General features: G+C 47.3%; 1 protein-coding gene across 2 annotated transcripts in view; it reads left to right on the forward strand.

The window, feature by feature from the left end:
• LOC142579409 (heart- and neural crest derivatives-expressed protein 2-like) overlaps nt 1-15293 on the forward strand; it is a 30193-nt gene extending 14900 nt beyond the window's left edge. For both annotated transcript variants that reach the window (XM_075689559.1, XM_075689558.1), the window contains one exon: nt 13113-15293. In XM_075689559.1, the coding sequence (XP_075545674.1) occupies nt 13113-13122 (10 nt within the window). In that variant the 3' untranslated portion in view covers nt 13123-15293. The remainder of the gene's footprint in view (nt 1-13112) is intronic.
• Nucleotides 15294-20560: the final 5267 nt, after the last annotated feature.

The raw sequence follows: 20560 nt of genomic DNA on the forward strand, positions 1-20560 counted from the left end.
ATAGCTGGCGGGCCACCTCTGCGTGAACGAATTCCTGAATTTTTACAACAGAGCAGCATGGTTGTCGTCGACTCCGAGGCTTGACAGAGAGTTGGCGGGCGGGGTGGGACGTCGGGTGTGAAGCCGTTGTCTGCGCAACTCGCCGTCACTCTGGCACAATTCTATCACTTCAGCGACAGTGTAAGGACTCTTCGATAATAACATTTGAAACGCGTCGTCTTGAATACCCTTCATTATATGTTTGATTGTCTCCTCCTCTGACATCGACGCATTCACCCGTTTGCAAAGATCAACAATGTCTTCAATGTAGCTCGTGAAGTTCTCTCCGGTCTCTTGGGATCGTGTGCGCAAACGTTGTTCTGCACGAAGCTTTCTTACTGCTGGCCGACCGAAAACTTGGGTAAAGTTGGTCTTGAAGACTAACCACGAAGTGAGGTCGGCTTCATGGTTTAGAAACCAGTTTCGCAACGTCCGTAAGATAGAATGTGACGTTTCTTAACTTGGTAACATCGTCCCACTGGTTATGGGCACTCACTCGTTCATAAGACGAGATCCAATCTTCACCGTCTTTGTCATCTGTGCCGGAGAAAATAGGGGGATCTCGCCGACGCAAGGCACCGGCCGTTGGAGGCTGGCTACTCTTCGTTACAATGTGCATGCGTGCGTGCGTGCGTGCGTGCGTGCGTGCATGCGTGTCTCTCAACGATTGTCCAACTTAACCGACAGCGAAATAACACGAGACGTGCAAGGGCGATATATCACGGAGCTGAAAAACGAGGGAACTGACATGGATGAAGCGTTGACCCGACAACAAAAATGAGCGGACCGTATAACGCCATGGAAGGTTTAATTCATCACCGCATTCCGTTGCTGTCGGAAGCTGGGTTTGCAGTGACGACAACCACGACGGATATGTCGCTGATGAATGAAGGATGCGATAAAGCGCAGTGCCACATACGTTTAATGAACGCTTTCACCCAGCGGAACCATCATCGTTAAGGACGGTTTGACGGCCCGTGCTGGTAATTTCGGGGCGTCGACTCGCGCGTATTTTGCCATTTTCCGACTTGGTCTCGTCTCTCGGCCGAGATAGTATTTCTGTGTTAGTGCCTAGTCCTCCAAGTCGCAACTCCTTTGATTTCAGTAATACGCCTCCCTGTTGTTTACATGTAACTCATGTTTCTCTTGAACAAAACACATAGATTCCTATTCTCGGAAGCAATTACAGAATAAGTTCACAAGCATAACTTTCTTGTTCGTTTTTTGTGATAGTAGACCTTTCTTTAGGTATCCTCTGTAGTATTCTCTGTGTATGCATCCTTTCTTTTTTTCCTTCACTATTTTCAATCTTTGCTGTGCCTGGACAGGTGCGGGTATGCAGAAGAATCGTGGCGCTTGCGAGAATGATATTGGCGGGTTACTTATGGAGCAAATAACTTACATAATTGCAGTATAGATTAAATAGACTGAAGACAGGCGCATAAATATTCCCTCGAATTACACACTTAATTTATATCGTGCGGTTGTTCGTGCTTGCCATTGCAACCACTGCGAGCGTGCTCGACAGAGAAGACATACTTCAGATCGAGTGTCGAGTTACTTCATTACCTCTCTAGTACATCTTTGACGTGTGAAACTTGGCTGCAGAATGAACCGTCTTTCAAAAGAAGCTTCTCCTGTAGAAAGGGTAACCTTGTTAAATACCGCGGTTAGCCATTTGTTCAGCTTCTTACGTCAGCTATAGTGATAGACGGTGGCTCCAGATAAAATAGGGATAAAAATACAGCACGAAGCACCATTGCGTTCGAGGTTTTGACGGCAAACTAGTCGCGTAAGCGAAGCAAGAAAAAAAGAACAAACTAGAGCGGTAGAATAACTCAAATCATCATTTCGTCTTGTGAACACGATGACGTCGATTCTCAAGTTACTGCGACGCGTTGCAATAAATACAGCTTGGGTCGCAGAGATTACATGTTCCACAGACGCGGCATCTGCATACACAGTTTAGCTTGGTCCAGTAAAGCCGAGCGAGCGCGAAAGGAATGCACGAGTCAAACTTTGCAGACGCAGACTGTCGCGTATTGAGAGGTCGCACCTCACGATTGGCTCGTCAACAGCGACGTCCGAGACGACGCTTTGAACAGCAGATCGTATAGAGATGAATGCGCTGACTCGTGGCGCGTCCGTAGCCGCCGCGTTCGTGCGGCGAAAGTGTTCGTCGCAAACGAGCCCGCTCGGTCCGAGCCCGACCGATGATAGCCGAGGCACGCGAAACCGGAGCCCTCGGCGCGGCCGCGCGATAAAGCGCGCACCCCCGTCGCAGAGGGCGCGCCAACAAGGGGCCTCCATTGAGAACCGCTGGCGCCAGCGCGACGGGGACCCATGAGGCTCATCGAGCGCACTTCTTCGCTCTTGCGATGCGCCACGACCAGCAGCAGCCTTGATTCCTTCGAAGATGCATGCGCTTGGCGCCGCCAATCCATTTTTCACGACGATGCGCGCCGGGCCGCGCTGTCGGCGCGCCACCGTTGGGCCGGGATGAGTCGTGGAGAAGAACCCTGTGCAGGACGCGACGGGAAGAATCGGTCTCGCTAAGTTATAGACGACGCTGCAGGATTCACAGTGCTGCCGTGCGTGAACTTATAGAACGGTTTAAAATGCGCGGAGCAGAGTTTAACTTGCCAGAGCGACGCGTGGGCTTTTCAGAGACGCCGTAAGGGGGACGGGGGGGATCTGAATTCATTCCGGTCACCTGATGTTCCTTTATACGTGCACTACGGAACACGAATGTTCTTGCGTTCCGTCCCCATCGGAGCGCGGCGGCCGCAGCCAGCTAGGGATCGAACCCGCGACTTCGTGCTTATAAGCAGAAGGCCATATTCACTAAGTCAACGCGGCGGGTTTGTCGCGTCGATCTGTGGTTACAGCCTTGGCAATGAATACGTTGTGGTTTCATTGAGAGAATTTTGTGGCGAGAGTAATGTCGGTCTGTGGTTGCAGTCATGATAACGGATACGTTGTGCTTCCATTGGGAGCATTTTCTTGTCTCTCGCAAGTGTGCTGGAGCTGGCACCGACTGAGTTGCGCGTGTTTCGAAAACATCTGAACGGCTCAGTTTTCCTGTTTGGAACTGTGTGCTGTCTCATACGCCGTTGGCGGGCTCAGTCATGTGCTATTGTCCCGATTTTTGTAACCTCCCATGTATACACTTTGAATCTTGTTGGCTTTAGGGATGGGTCTAGTTGCAGAACATTTTAGACAAGACGCGAAGAAGCGCCGCCTTTTTGTGCTGGCGATACGGAAGCTTTGTGACCCTTTCCAGGTTTGCTTATTTATTTTTCTTCCCCACTGTCGCTCCTGCGGTGTCGTGTTATTAGGCTCCTATTTCGGCGCGGGTCACCTCCGAACCATGTGATATTGCATGCACGGGCTGGCGGGAAAGTGCTAGGGCAGTGAGGCCAGTGGCCGATGGTGGTCGCTCCAAACGCCCGCAAGACATGACACGCTTCGCTGAACCATAGCGTTGGCCTTTGCGCTTTCACAACAGACTGAGTATGCCCTCCGCGATGCCTAATATTTAAGCTCCCGGCAGGGGCCTGTTTATTCCGAGAGTATGGCGATGCCCTGCATACTATAGCACACGCGTCGAGAGCTGGTCACGTGTTTCACAGGTTTAGCAAATGCAAGTCCAAAGTCACGACACCCGGTCAATTCGGCCGATTTTTATGTTGCGAAGCGCGCATTGGAGGGACATATAATTTTGATGAAAACGTTTCCGCTCGTTTGTCGTCGCTGCCATTCAAATGCACAAATCTTGTGCATACCATAACGCTAGGGCTCTGAGGGCTAAAGGAAAACCGAAGCGCATATTATCCCTAAAGCGAAATGGTTAATTAAAGAATATTTAATTGCAGTAGCATTCCGTACAAATTGTGCATATACATAAACCAAACATATGTTGTAACAGTCCGACCGTTAGGTATGATACAACACAATATGCTCTTGACTGACGCCTAGCTTTTGTTTTTCTTTTTTTAAATAAAGGCTCAGCATTGTCGAAGCTTAACTAACAGGACATTACAAAAAAGCGAAAGAAAATGTTTAAGGGAAAATGGACACAATTCTCTGGACGGCCGCATACCATCCCCAGACCCGAAGACAGCTCAGGCATGTAACTGCGTTTCAAGTCACGTCTTATTACTTACTTGCATGTTGTAAGGCACCATACCATGTTCGACGGGATGGTCGACCTGTCGCGTTCCGTCATTATTTACGAAATAATATATTTTTGTTTTTCGTTTCTCGGAATGTTCGCAGTGAAATGTGCGTGTTCCGAGAGCCGCTGACACGATCAGTCTTTACGAAAAAGGAAAAAATAAAGAAAAGAAGGCAACATGAGCGACAGCAAAATAAACGTATATTTATTTGCTCTGCAATTACGAGGACTATATAAAGGAAATGCATGTCACCCTACGACCTTGGCTGAAGTATTTGGCGAATTGGAATTAATGAAATGATGAAGAGAGAGAGGTTGGTCGATCGACAGAGAAGAGGAAACCCTGCCGATCTTACCGTGACTGTCAAGCGCGCGGCTGACACCTGCGACATCGGTCAGCAGTGCGGGGAAGGGACGAGAACTGACGGAAGCACGGCAGAGATGAGATGCAACTTTGACACTTTTATCGACACTCCGTCACATATAATTTTCCACTGACAGGACTACCTTATGCGATCGCTGCCGAGCTAAATTCTAGAGATAACTGAAGGCAATGTGCATTATATGATGTAATAACAAGGGGTCGCACGAGGATATATAAGGCATACTGGAGACTTGAGCGCGCTGTCGTGCGCCCGCCTCGCCTTCCGCGTGCGGCCATGCCCACGTTTAGCGACGCGGAGTGCAGCGGTGCTCGGTGCTCTGGTTTGTCTCTCGCGACGGTCAAGAGCTGCCATAACAGAGGCATTCCTGCCGCAACGACCAGAAATATACTCGTATACACGTCGCTCTCTCCGTTTCCGCCGCGCTTCTTGCGCGCGGGGTCCCGCACGCGGCCGTGTCTGCGATATGCGCGTATGGATAATCAGCCCGTGCGTCATATGCGCGGCACGTCGAGGCTGAGTGTGTGTGCGTCTGTATGCGTACGGCCGCGCGAGAACTGGCGTGCAGGCACCGGTCGTGTATTGTTTTTGCGAGGGTCACTTAAGAAGAACCAGAGGCGAAATGGACGGGCAATATTTTCGCTCGTCTGTCAGGAAACTATGTAGGCGTCTCGCGAGCAAAAAAAGTATATAGGCGAATAAAAATATCGAAAACGTCGCGGTAGCTTTCTTAGCATGCGATGAGCAAACAAGTACCTCTTTAGCGTCGCAAACGGAGCGTTTCTGGCAAGCAAATAGAACAGTGCAATCAGGGTAGGTTTTCAGACGTGATAAGCTAGGAAGTTCAGCGATGTGGACGGTTAGGCGAGTTGGGGTGAACGTTATCGCCTTAACGTGTGAGGCAGCGCACAGTGCACCGCACAAAGGAACAGAAACGGGCAAGAGAAAAGCGAAGAAAAAGAAAAGAGAAAACGAACACTAGAGAAACGTAAAACGCAGCAGTTTTCTTGTTATGTTTCTGCTCTGTGTAGTGCGTTGCGCACTGTTTCACACATTAAGACGAGAGATAAGCAAACCTTACTTAATACTGTGAACAGAGTGTCTCTCACGAGCTAAATTTTACGCGACGTCACAGAAATAAATTTTCTTAAAATAATTTGAGGGCGTGGTCTATATAGGGTGTCCTAGCGAACTTTAGCTATAGTTTTAAAAAACATGCCGAAGCGCTCTACCAGGACGCAATAAAATGCATCTTATTAGCTTTTGTATGGAGAAAGTCACACTCTTCGTATTCTGCATGATTGGGTTGGGATTACTAAATATTAGTTAACCAACTTCAACATTATCAACATCAAAACTTTATATCAGACTATTGTAATGTGTTCTAGGAAACACCTAATTCATCAATTTTGTACGTCCTAGTTGTTTCCTAGTAATTTTGTGGCGTTTCATAAGAAGTCCCGCGAAATATGAAAAATAAAATAAAAGATCAGTGGCGATTTAGCCGCAAATGCGAGAGAGATGCGTGAGCATTACGTCTTTGCGGTCCCGGATACATGATTTAAACCACGTTCACCACAGTGCAAAGTGTTGTTCGGGAGCTCACTCGACACACGTCCGGCCTCTTCGAGAATCAAAGTGCGACTGACGGTGCTCCGGAGCAGACCGTCGTCAGTTGCACTGTATGTGTATATATACACGCATACACGATTTTCTAAGCTCTTCCATCTCTTATATACCTCTACTACGCGACCGGCTTTGCACACATACGCTTCTTTCCTCTTTGAAAGTCACGGTTTTAACGAGTTAGAAAAGCGCATCTTTATAAAAAAAAAGTTGGATAATTATTATTTACTTCAGTAATTAAAATTTAGTTCGATTGAGCAAGTTACCAAAATATAGCGTGACTTCCTCCATGAAGTAGCCAACAATATATACACACATTTCGTCGTGTCCACCTAGAGTGCTTCAGCGTATTTTTAAGCTTTGGCTAAAGTTAGCTGGGGCACTCCTAATTTAATTTGAGCATTAATTTTCAGCCGCAGAACGCACTGTCTACGGTACGATTTGTTACGATTCGCTAGAATTGCGTAAGTTAACTTGTATGTATAGTTATGGGCTGTGAAATTTCTGGCACTGCTCGAGGGCAGAGAAGGCTGGCAGCAGCAGCAGGAGCAGGTGCGTTACCGAGAGCGTAAACACGACGGATCGCCATAACGGAGGCATACGCTATAAGATAATTTACGCCTTTAAAAGCAACAGCGCGTGTAAATTGGTCTATGACTCACGCATTTACACCCTCGCGTGTAAGGTGTGAGTTGTAGACCACTCTTACACCCATTTTGGTTGTAAGGATGCAAGTTATAGACATATTTATACCTTTCTTAGCTTTTTAGGGTGTATATAATTTAACGGTATACGGGCTCTTTACTCCAATAGTAGCAATATTTCAGCGCGCAGTGCTTTGATGTAGACCTGCAGCGCGCGCAAGTGAATTGTAATTTCGTTATGTTTACTAAAACCGAAATACGGGTGCGAGCAAGCTGCTGGTAGTTGCGAGGAAGGCTTACAATTTTGGCTTTGCATAAGAGTGTGATTCGCAAATACGTTGACACTCGCCGCGGAGGCGTTGCGCTGCTAAGCTCGAGGTCGTGGGTTCGATCCCGACCGCGGCGGCCGCATTTCTATGGAGGTGAAATGCAAGAACACTCGTGTACTTAGATTTAGATGCACGTTAAGAAACCTCAGGCGAGCACAACTTAATCTGGAGTCCCTACAATAAACGGCTTATCTGATAATCAGATCGTGGTTCGGGCACGTAAAACCTATAGGATATTTATCATTTTAAGTACGTTGACGACTTTTTAATTATTTGTAAGAAGCAGAAGACTCATAGGTACCAGGACATGGTGACCGCTGTTTTAGATGATATTAAAACGACAAGAAATGGGCCTGCGTTTTAATTTATGAATGATGTAGCCGGCTAATGAAGACTGGTTTCGACAACCAGGTTAAAAGGCTCCTGTCAATGGTATATCCAGGTAAATTGACAACGGCTGCGACAGAAACTGTGCGGTGAAAATTACAGGGACGCGGTAATGCGAATAACCGGGCACCTCAGCCAAGAAGTGAAGTGATATCCTACATACAGAGTGTCGTACAAATTGAAGGAGGCTGCAAACCGATATGGCGTTCCCCCATTTTTTTCTGACTCGTGCAATTTGGGGCGCCTGTGTTCGCGTATTTCGTGCGCAAATAACAAGAAAGACGGCTGTGCCGTGATACACACAAAGCCATACGTGAAATGGCGCGTTGGGGTGCATGGTATGTATGAAATCCCCCTGCAGTTGTGCCAAATTTAATGTGGGGCGAACGGCTTGGTGCGATAAAGAACCGGTTAAGACTGCACCTGCCAGCACAACGCGAATCTTGCGAATGTGAACCATAGCTAATGTATATGAAAATACTAAGAAAAAGGAGGAATGTCATAGCCAGAGAGGAGGAGGAGGAGGAAATAACTTTATTGAGTCCTGAGGAACCCCTCTCCACCCACTCTTGGTTTAGTTCCCGGCAGTGGTCGCGGGCCGCACCCACGTTGGGACGGGAAGCCCGTGAGCCTCCGCCCAACAAATCAACCTCTGGTTATAACTTTGCCGCGTGTATATAGGTGGGCTGCAACAGCCATCGCTAGACCAATATATAGGGTTTAAAGCTTCTAAATTCACGGCCCATAGTGTCCGTTGTATGTATAGCAGAGTCTTCATTTAAAACGCCAGTATGCACAAGTGCGCAGAGCGTGCGTCGTGCCTTATTGCGCAATGTCTGCGCAGAAACTTACACACGCTGAATACACGGCTGATTTCTTTGTACAAAATATAAACAATTAACATTATCGAACGCGCGCCCGCGATAACAGCCACCTTCCCATGTACGGCTTTATTGCGCTGTGGACGGCCTACAGCAAGGGCGGTTGTCTTCCCACAGCAATTTGTGTGTCTCATTTTAACGTAATATTATTGGGACCTTCTATATATACGTCGCCCACGATACCGGAGCGCCATTTCAACCCGCGAATGATAGCTATCGCGACACGACACAATCTTTGTAATGCTGTATACATCTCGGTTTCGCACGAATCGATTTTTCCGCTTGTGGCGGCAGGTCCAGAACAGGGCCGCGCAGCACGCCTGCCGCTGCATGGTGAATCTCGCGGGGGCTTCGAACCACTAATTCACTAAAAGAGATCCCGCTGTCGATAAGAAATTGACGCTCCATAAGTTTCTCGAACCTTCGGTTGATTTTCTCCCCATGGGGGTTTTTATCGGAGTGTCTGGCTATGAACGGCGGAGACTCGAACAGTCGGGGAACCACTATATATGGAGCGCTATGTCCAGCGCGAGCTTGTATATAGTCAAAGCGATCTGTTTTCGTTAGTACCGTGCAACATCGCGGAAGCTACAAGGCGTGCTGAGGAATCACCACGTATACTGCGCACAAAGATCTTTCACCGGGTTTCGAGTGGCGCATATATGGCTAGCTGTCCAGGGTATAGTCGAATTACTTCGAGAGGTATAAGTAAAATGTGGACAGAAATCACCGGAGAATGATTGACGTACGAAGGCAGGAGATAGATTTCATGTACGCCTGCGGAGATATGCTACCGGGGACACTTATTGGTTAGCTTTATTGATAAATGCTATATGAGGCGTATGTTGGCGCAACATGCAGTGTGATGTTGCACTGCATTCCTACAGGATTGGTCCGCGCTTCAAACCGCATTAGAACTCTTGCGAGGAAACATGCCATGTAGTGGTACCAGCACCGGCCCACAGAATCACCATCTTCGACTGCAGTGTCTCCAGTTTGCTCGGCCCAGCAATTTATTCGACCCAGCAGTTTACTCGGCCCAGCCGTCCACGCGAAGTAGGGAGAAGAGCCAAAGGAAGTTTCACTTTAATAACGAGCACACATTTAGACGAAGACGACATAGAGATAGGACATCACAGGCGTCGATTCATTTTTCTCTTTTTCCACGGTATTTCACTGTTCGTTCGGTCATTTGTCGCACATCAGTATAGACAACTTTTGTCGCCACGGGGTTCAAAAGCTTCAAGGCGGGGCCGCCAAGCAGTCTCTCACAGTTACGTCGTCTTCTATAATGTGCGCTTCTTCCAGCCGAGACCGCGGTCATCGCTTGCATACGATATTCTACAAAATGTGTTGTATAGGGCAGCAAACCGAAGGGACGTCTAGTTGATCACCCTTCTTCCTTCCTCCTCCTCCTCTAGAAAGCATGCTGCGCGCCGCGGAGGAGCGCACACTGCGAGGGCATTCGCTAGCTGTCCCGATTGGTTGACGGCAGCTCTAGCTTGCGTGCGTAGAACTGCACGGCTTTAACGAGCGTGGAAACGCTGCAGAGAGAAGCGACGATAGAGCTCTGGCGCGGCTGCGGCTGCTGCAGCGCCGGCTGCCAGTCCCCATGCCACAGCGGCCGCCTGCAGGAACTCGGAGGCTACAGGGAAGGGACCGCCGCTGCCTTCCTCTCTGCCCCGGCAGCGGCTACAACAATGGAGGGTCGTCCGCTATTTCGCCATTACGGGATAATCTAATAAGTTCCTCCGCAAGGAGGACCGCGTGCGGCGCGCGACCGCAGCCTGGGCCTAATGCACGCACCGCTCTTTGCGAGTCGCCAGGGAAAGCGCGTCTGCAGTGGTGCTCTGGAGCGTCATTTTTATCGCGGCGCGGATAATTTTGCCGGCGACCCTGTGTCTGCAAGCAGCCCCTGTACACTGTGCTTATAGGGAGGCCTCGGCGGCGGCGTCCTCTCAGAGGAGTGAGTGCGCAATTCGCGGTCGACGTGCTGTTGGTGGTCGTGCGTGCAGGCCGCTTTGGAGCCAGGAAAAATAAAGACCGCAGACCCTTGATGACTGCTTATGTCGTGCACGGGTAACTGTCGGACTCCCTTGGGAGTGCTGCTTTGGAAGCGCTGCGGTTTAATTTGTACCGCGCGTGCTTTCTCCTTGTAGACGAAATCGTTTTGACGTTACACGGCCGTCAGATGTATGCGTGGATTTTAGCTTGCAGGGATCGTGTCGAATGTGTTGAGAGGCAGAGCACACGAGCCATCAAATCACTGCAGCACGTTCCCTGCCCTGCACAGGACATCTGGTACAGGAGAGACAAAGTATCGTTTCCACACGTATTCGTGTGGAAGCGATACTTTGTCTCAACATGTATTCGTGTTGTTACACATTTACGCATTTATTCAAATTGTGGCGATACCTTTCGTGTCCTTACTCTATCAGCGTCGTTTTAACCTGGATTTCGTTATTTTTTAATGTCGAGTGGAAGGCGAAGAAGAAGGGGCCTCAGATAACGGTTTGAAACGCTACATTTACGCTCACAACGAAGCTGCATGTCTCACGGCCGCGGCCCACGTAGTGTAGTATCATAGCAGCTGAACGGTGACCGTGGGTCTATTAGCGCCACCGAGATTCGGCTATAGAGGCAGCTCAGCTGCTAGCATGATAGCTTGTCTGTATCTGTAGCGGGGCATAAATGACAAAAGGACGGCAGAAAGATAAACGTGATGGAAGAGACGACCTGCTTTCGTTCGCAGAGGGTCTTGCGCGTCGCTTGCACGAAGAATAGTGTGTCTACAGGCACGGTGAAGCTTACGATAGGCTTACCCGCGGTAACCGTAATCGATGCCACATGGCCCTGCAACCGACGGCCAGCAGCCTTAATGGTACGCTTAAAAGCGTTCGCTTCACGCTGCAGGTATGGAGAGCGAGCGCGCACTATATAGGACGCCGCTTGCGGCGTGCCTTTATCCCGAGACGACACTGCGTCTTCAATGCCCGGCCGCGGCCCTCTTCGAGCACGTGTATGAGGGCCACTTGACACAAACCAGGCGAGCGCGCCTTCTATTTGGGGCGGTTGCCGTGTGGCCCCTGCCTCGATCGAGTCTCCGGTTGTGGCCGATGTGCGATGCTTAAGGTAACATACCCATATGGTGTACCATGTGCGTATAATCGTTGGGAAAACGAGCGCGGGCTGGCGATATACAGTATGCCTCGTCTTTCGTTCACTCATCAACTTTCTGTCTCTATCATAATTGCTGGTACATATATATCCGCCGCTATAGCTCAGTGGCTATGGCGTTGCGCGCTTCTGAGCACGAGGTCACTGGTTATACTGCCGGCCACGGTGACTGCACTCTGGTGGGGGCGGGATGCAAGAACACCACCTCGTGTATACCGTGTTTTGGGTGCACGTTTTAGAACCCCATGTAGTGAAAATTATTCCGCGGGGGCCCCTCTCCGCTAAGGCGTCCCGCGTAACCCGCCGTGCTGTTTCGGGACATTTAAACCCCCGTGATATGTAAGGTTGTTGGTATACATTTGACGCAACATGGTTGGGACCTGCGTTTGAAAGCTGTTGGTCCCAAAAGAAGTGCCACAGCCCTATCTATTGAGGAAAAGTCAAGAATTGGGACGGTTACAACAGGGAGCTAACAAAAAACAAATTTTGCACGAGTAAATGTAACAGAATATAAGCTAGAATGCGCAGGACTCCTGTTTTTTTTTTAAATTATCTCTCGGCTTCATATTCATTATTTATCACGCGTTGGCCGCATTTGCGTTCGCATGGAGGATGAGCATGAAAAATCGCAGGTGCCTTCCAGGATTTTCCATGGAGGCTTTTTTTTTATGCTCCGCGATCTTCTTTTTTTTACTTTCTTTTTTCCTGAGAATTGCTTGGTCTGTGGCGGGTACACACACGCACGCACGGACTGACTGCCGCCTCATGCAATTAACAAAGCACAGCCGTCAAGATCTGCATTTGTTATCCTAAAGGCGCCACCACTCTGGCGCGGGTATCGGACACCACCCATGAAGGAAAACCATTCTGTAGATGACCAAATGAATTGCGAAAGTTGTCTTAGATTGACTGGATATGGGAACTTGATTAGAAAGTGGTTGCTTTTGGCTGACTGATGATGATGACGATGATGATCCTCAATATTAACACGTACCCACAAAGAAGGATAGGCTAAGAATCTGGCGGCCGTAGAAAAGGATTTGCTTCACTGTTCCTTTGTTGGCAACGTGTCTTGCGATTGGCGGTCATGTGTTCACGAATTTGTGCATATGTGTCTGTGAAACAGAAAATAAATCTCTTGAGACGGTTTGTTGCTCTGCAATCAGAACGGGCGGGAAGAAGAGTGAAGGGATGGAGGAGCACTGTGTGTCGCTTGATTACGAAAGAAGCTTGACTGTAGAGCAGAGCTCTGTCGAAGAATAAACGGCGTACCGTCGCCGAACGGGTAAAAGCGTGATTGTGCGTGCGGGTGTTCGCAGCCCCTTACTGCAGCGGCATAGAGATTGTGTTGCGTAAATTATTGGTCGATTCTTCGATCGGCAGACCGCCTGTCTCGTGTGCTTATCGTGCAGGTTGCTTTTCCTGGCTCTTTGTTTTGACCGGCGCGCATTGTCTTCTCCTCCGCGCAGGCGAACGTGATACAGGCCGAGAAGAGGGGCAAAGGCCGGACGGGCTGGCCACAACACGTCTGGGCGCTGGAGCTGAAGCACGACGCCTGAGACTCGCCGCCCACGCGTCGGCCGACTGCACGCAACTCGCAGCACGACTGTGCTTCTGCTGCTCTCGCATGCGTCAGCGGTCAAGTGAAGTATCGTGCAGCACGCGGAAACAGTGACACCGCGGTGGGCCGACACTGAACGCCTGCTGCGCCGAGGCTTCGAACAGTGCTTATGTGCCGGACGGGACAAAATGTGATCTGTGAACGGAAGAATTTTTTTTAATTATTATTACTATTATTATGGCTTCAGATAATTTGTGCTGCGCGCTTCGGAAGAGGACCTTGCCCGGACTTTGCCCGCGCTAGCCGCAGGAGCGCGTAGTCACCGCAATATCTGTAGTTGAAAAGAAAGCGGTGATATAGCCTGGGAAGCGCGGTGTTGGGGGCCACCGTCCTGAGGTTAAAAAAAGAAAAAGAAAAAAAAAAGGCACACATTCAAATTTGGTCGCCCGCAGAAGGCGCTAGCCACCCAGTCAATCACAAAGTTTAATAAACGTCGAGCGTGCAAACGTAAACACATGCGCAGCTAAGAAACTATAACGCGCACCAGGTTAAAGTGATTGTCATGTTGACAACAGTGCACCAGCGCCCATGCATTGCGCCGCTGTGCCACATCGTGATAGCTGATACCAAAGCCAGAGAATGTGTGTTCATATAGCCTTCTTCTTCTTTCTTTTTTTAAAACTATTTTTGCATAATAATTTCCAAGGATTCATTCTTTTAACCGGTGTGTGGTACCGTGAGCAGAGACTAACGCTATATATACGTACGTCTTCCGAAAAACACTGTGTCGGAAATCGGCCGAGTGGAACATCCGCGTACTGCAGCGAGTGTCACAACACAGGTGAAATACGCAGGACTGGACGAAAGTGGTGCGATCCCGTGCGAGGCAGTGTCCCGCGGTCACAAGCGGAGCCGTCACCAAGAGGAAGAGAAACACGCATTTGCGCGAAGTCGCTCCCGGCGAAGAACTGCACGCGAAAAGAGGTGTTACATTTCTCCGTGGGTCACCCTGCGCTCACCTATATATATACTCACGCATGAACTCGAATAGACCGCACACTGCACGGAAAATTTTCGGCAGCGAGAAGGGACGCATCCAAAGGTTAACGCCCATGTGCTATACTATAGTATATATACACGCGAAGAGTTTGCGCGACTGTGACTGTTCTGTTTTGCGACAGTGTTCTGTGCATTTGTCAAACAGGCAGCGTTGTGGGGTTTAGAAATTCGAATTCTTGCGTATGTGGGCAAGGCAGAAGCAGCAGACATCGTCGACACTATATATTAGCGAAGGCTCTACTGCACAATGTGTCGAGTAATTTGATCCATTATTGGATAAACATCCCCGCAACTACGCTAATAAACGTCAAAGACATGATCGTCCCTTGCCTTGACCAAACGAATAGAAATTAGTTGAATCTGGAGGGTGGCGACCAAAGTGGTCGTCGGCATATCCCTTTTTCCAAATAATTATAGGTATGCGCGTTATGCAGCGCGCAGTTTTCTGTTTACGAAATTCGGCTGCTGCCGGCCTACATGGACTGATACACAGCTGCAGGTGAAAGCAGTACATGATATATGTAGATATGCATGTGCAGAAAAGCAGCACCTTGTAGAGCGCCATGCTTTCCTTCCAGCGTAAGACTTCGCGTTTGCGGGAGCCAGCGCCTGATGACAATACTCGCATGTCTGTTAAAAGCTACGAAATTGCTTCTGTGTCTTGACATGTCAAGGCATACTGAGGACGAGCTTTCGCTTGTGCTTAGCAGACGAGGTTGTTGGAGACAATGAACTGAAACCGACCCACCTATAAATATTACTTATGCCAATAATGGTGATAGCGTTTCCTTCTTGTAAATACCGGCTGCATCGTTTTTGCCTCGCGGATGAATTTTGTTGAAATTGAAACTATAATGTTTGATTTTAAAATATTTTCTTTTTTTATGTTAGTTTTCGAAGGTCACAGATAATTTGCAAAATCTGTTGTCACTTATCTTACTAGATCACTTAAGTGCAATGTTTTCTGTCTCTCGTGCTTGTTCTTTTTTTTTTGACGGGGTTTGTTTCAAAATAAAGGCAGCAATGTGCATCTCATGTTTTTTGTTAATGTAGAGGTGTTTTTGTTATAGTTAACATTTTCAAAAAAGAAAAATGAAAGAAAGCTGTGTCATGTCGCGCTCTTCTAGTTATGGAGTTAATTTATACTCAGAGGCGCACTTCACTTTTGTGCGAAATCAAGATGTATATTGGACTGATTAACAAAGTTTTGCTAATTAACTTTGAAACTAATTACATTATGGCACATCTTGTAATTTACGAGTTGTAGCCTGTGACATAGATAGTCAAATCCACTTGGAACGGATTCTTAGGACGATCACTTTCGAGATATATGCGTTCCCAAAACTCGCGACGAAATGCATTGGCGTTTCAGTGATATCTGAGCTTCAATGCATAAAAAGTATTTTTGTTAAAAAAAAACACGCAAGTATAACAACAGTGAATTTTTGCCGCAAGTTTGACTGTGCTTATCTCGAAACCTGTGCCAATTTCAAAATTCGTTCCAAGTGCGTGTGCTTTGTGCACTCATCGGCTTCAATTCGTGTATCTCAATGCGTGAGCTAAATAGTTAAAGAAGGTTGATTACTCGCCGTGTTGTAGTAGTGGCTTTTCTGCTGCGCTGCTAAGCCCGAGGTCGCGGGATCAAATCCCGGCCGTGGCGGCCACATTTGTATCGGGACGCAGCGAAGAAAAAATAAGAACCTGTGCACCGTGCATTGAGTGCACGTTAAAGAACCCCACACTGTAAACGGAAATAACTCCCAGGTGCGAGTATAATGCTTGTCCTCTAGCGACCCCCCCGGTTGGGAGTTTATTATGATCGGAGTAGAATTTTTACACCATGCGAGCGGAATTGTTGCGTGGAACTATGGGAGTTTTTTTTGTCTTTTCTTTGCTTTTTGCTTTGCAATGGACGGAGTTTTTTCGAGGTGCAACGGGAGTATAAAAAGAGACATCGCGTAAGTTTGCGCGAAGATCTTTACGTGCAGAGGCTACTGGTCAAATTTCGGAATATACACATCAGACCGCGTCAAATTCAACGAAACCACATATATCATGACATACATAAACATTTCAGAAACGCCCAATGCAGAACTTCGAAAGACATCTCACGTACACTTTTTTTTTTATTTCTTTCCAGCTTATATCATAGATCACAGATCACACTCGTTTTATATGTGTCAAAGCATCAAGCATTGGCACCACAGCTTCATCACAGTCATTCGTCTTGTACACGTCACGTACCTTCACAACCATTTCCACAAAATATTCATACACAGATCGGCCTTTAACATCACAATGTCTATATGCCAACAGACTACGCAAGACTGCGTGCAGTCCAAGTAAAAAGATAACATCCATCTGTTCAACATCCCGTTCAGGGGGTAAAAAACGAATGCCATGTGGATTAAGGGGTAGTTCTATCTTTAACGTTCTCTGTAATATATCCCAAAAGAATATGGCATTATTACAATCAATGAAAACACGTTCAATCGTTTCAGCTTTGTTGCACAGAAAGCATCTTCTTCCCCACGGCACATAAATCCCTCTTTCCTCTAGCCACGTTTTAACAGGCAAGGTTCCCGTGTGAAGCTTCAAGAAGAATGTTTTAACGTTTGCCGGTATACACATATTTCTAACCTTTTTAAGTACGTCTTGCCCAGGCCCTTCTTGAAAAATTAACCGACACAATGGAACAGGGAACACACTTTCAATGAGATCCTTCATAAGACGCTTTCTTTTTACATTGGAGAGGTACTCAAGGGAAATTCTCGCCCTAAGGAAACGATAGGACGTTACAACTTCACGCAAGAACCTTGAAATTGTGTAGTGAGGGCCAATGGCTGAAGAAACAAAAAAATCAGGCATAGAAACTGTTAACATGGTTTGAAAAAAACAACGCAGAAACGGGTCTCTTTCCTCCCTTATCAATATGAAACGTGATACAACTTGCTGAAGAAACAAGTGGCACACCGACAGACCACCTTTCTTTACTCGACGAAACAAATTTGTCCTTGATGTTCACTCCCACGTAGAACACCAGATAAACGTGGCAAAGATTCGGTGAAATTTTTGAATGTGCTTACGTGTACAATACAGTGCCTACAGAAGATACATAATTTTCGCAACGAGAAAAACGTTACAAATAGTGGCACGGGCCAAAATCGACAATTCACGGCCACCCCGTGCTTCGGCCATCGCACGCATTTCATCCGTTTTTTCGAGCCAGAGTGACTCGTTCTCACGATACCCATCCAAAGGTACCCCCAGGTAAGTGCTAGGTGTCGTGAGCCACCGAATATCTTCAGAAACATCGGGCGTGGCATTCCAATGGCCATGCTAGAGACCAATACTCTTTTGCTTATTGATTTCACTGCCGCTTTACTCGCAAAACCTTTCAGTAATTATTAATAATGAGCTAACACTCTCCCTATCTGCAGCAAATGGGGCAACGTCATCGGCATGAGCTAGAACACTTACTTCACAGGACTGTATCTTAAACCCCCTGATTTCTGTACTATTAACTATTTTTCTACAGAGCGGCTCCAAAAATAAAGCAAAAAGTAAAGGACTTAACGGACAACCCTGTCGAACGGAAGAGAGTATACTTGTATGCGTTGCGATAGTTCACCATTAACAATTAAATTGGTACATGAGCATGAACGAATTCTCAAGCCAGTTTCGAGGTATTAATTTTTATAAGGTTCAACGAAATGCATTGGTATTCCACTTGTTTTTGTGCTTCAATGCATAACACAGCGTTTTCTTCAAGAAAGATAAGGGGAGCAAGAATGCATTTTTACAGCAGGTTTGGCGGCGCAAATCGCGAAACCGGTGCCATCCTCAGAATTCGTTCTAAGTCGGTTAGCGTTTCATGTACTCACTAGCTACAATTCGCATATTCAAACATACGCCTTAAAGTAATTATGTAGTTTAATTATTAATTTAATTATTTAATTAACTAATTTTAATTTAATTTTAATGTAATTATTATTAATCATTTAAAGATTAATTAGCCTAGATATGTTAATTATTTAATTAAGCATTTTAATTTCTCGTTGAAGTAATGGCCGCTTCATCGAGTAATATAGATCAAGAGTTAGAAATGTGCTATCTGCCACAGTCAATCTTTAAAAATTTGATGCAGCTAAACAATTATCACAGTTCTCCATAAGGGCGAAGCAATGAATTAAAGTAAACGTAAGCTGGCTAAGTAAAAACGAGATGTTGTGCTAGGGGTCCTCTGTTTGAATCTTGCTATCGGAATAGTTCATTCGTCTTTATTAATTAAAGCTTTGTCTTTCTTATCGACTTGACCACCACTTTCCCGTATCGGGTATGTTTCAAACCTCTTTGCTGGGCCGATCCTGGAGGTAGTGCGCAGCCGCGCCAATAAAATTACATCAGTTTCATGTTTGAGCTATGCTGTTGCTTCGCACTTATAATACTTAAGTCTGAGAAGATTTAAAATAAGAGGCATGCGCTGTCGGTGTTTTGTTTCATGGCATTTGTTTTTGGGCTGCCGTTCTCGAAATTCTGAGGAATAATTTTGTCATGAGACCCGGCACGAGCAACTTTAGCGATAGAATGGTGCGGCGATATAACCCGCATATACCGCATGTCATATAGTATGGCACGGCATATAGCATACATATACCTAAATATATATGGAACCTCACGGCGACGCCGACGGCAGTGGAACAAATTCGCTTGGAGTGCCGCTATGATCGTTATCGCAATAAAAAAAGAACACGCTGTTTAGTACAAGGCATGCTATATATATATATATATATATATATATATAGCATCGGGCAAGGCTTCGCTTACCAAGTTCTAGCAAGCCACAAAACGGGTGAGGGAACACGAATGCGCCTGCGCACGACGCCCATACCGGCAGCGGAGCGTAGAACATGGTCCTCAACGAAAACGATTGAGCGGGTGTGTCTGTACTTGGTTTCTTTGTCGTTTTACGGCCAGTACGAGAGCACGTCACTGGCGTCTATGAGAGACGTGCTTGGTAAGTACGCGAAATCAACCCAGTTCATGCAGTCATCAGTGTGCGCGTGAAATGTGAGCGGAACAGAGTGCAAGCAGCGCTCTGCCAAAGCTGTCTATATAGGAAACTGAAGCAGCCGCAACATCATCTGATGCTTGGCACCTATATGCACTTCGACAATGATAACCACGTGACTTACCGTGCGAAACGTCGACGCCGGGCGACAAAAGATCAGCTATTCAACAACATTCCTACTCTTTTTTTTTTTCCTTTATTGCGATATCAATTATACGGACAGTTGAGGTGCGCTCACGCCGTCGTCGCCGTGCTGTCCTGGTATCGACGGCGCATACGCGGGCCGCGCCTGGAGGGTTGGGAGGCTTCCAGATGCGCAGTGGGGGCGTTTGGACGCTAAAACGACGAAGCCAAGCGGATGACGGACCGTCACGCTCCGTTCATTCGGCTCTGCGGGAGGCTAGGCAGCGTTCTGGCTTACGCTGCTGGTGCACAAGCATAAGCGTTCCTGCTTGAGGAGCTGTGTGCCTCACACCGTGGTGCATATACATGGTCTGAGCGGAACAAATAGTAAACATCAAGCTATGTCAGGCCAATCTTTTTATTTGGCGATGACAAGCGCCGACGGTTTTCCGTCGGTATCATCTTGCGCTCCGTGGAGGTGCGACGTTTGTAACGCCACCGCCGGTATTCTTGATCGGGCCAGCGTTCTGAGACGCCTGGTATCATGACGGGGCGCTGTTCTTGCTGGGCAGCAGCAGTTATCTGGCCTGCTGTGCCGCGCCATGTCGCCTCCACGTATTGTTAGAGCACTGTGTGAGGAGCTGGAGCGCCACGATAAACCTTTCTATCGCATTCAATGCTTCTGCTTCGGGCGAAATTGCCCTATTCTTAAAATATAGCTTAAAACGCTACATAAGCCAAACCGTGATAATTCGCAGATATTTAAATGTAAACAATGATGCCACCGTTCGCTTCTGTTTTCTAGCCAATTTAGTTGCTCACGGGAAATCGAGGGATGGACATTGTATATTAAAGCGAAAAACTGCCACCTCTATGAATTCGTAGATATTGGAAATGGCCGTGAGCCGACAATACATTTGATGTCATAAAGAAAATCTGGTGTATTACGCGCCAAAACCACAATATGATTATGAGGGGCTTGGTGTAGACCCTTTCTATGCTTACAAACAAGCTTTCCAGAAGAGTTCCGGTTAAGCCCTCTGGAACACGACAAGTTACAATAGCCTATAAATATATAAAACACTCCAGCTGGCATCAGTTTT

Source organism: Dermacentor variabilis, chromosome 4 (genome assembly GCF_050947875.1).
Source record: "Dermacentor variabilis isolate Ectoservices chromosome 4, ASM5094787v1, whole genome shotgun sequence".
Classification (NCBI taxonomy): Eukaryota; Metazoa; Arthropoda; class Arachnida; order Ixodida; family Ixodidae; genus Dermacentor; species Dermacentor variabilis.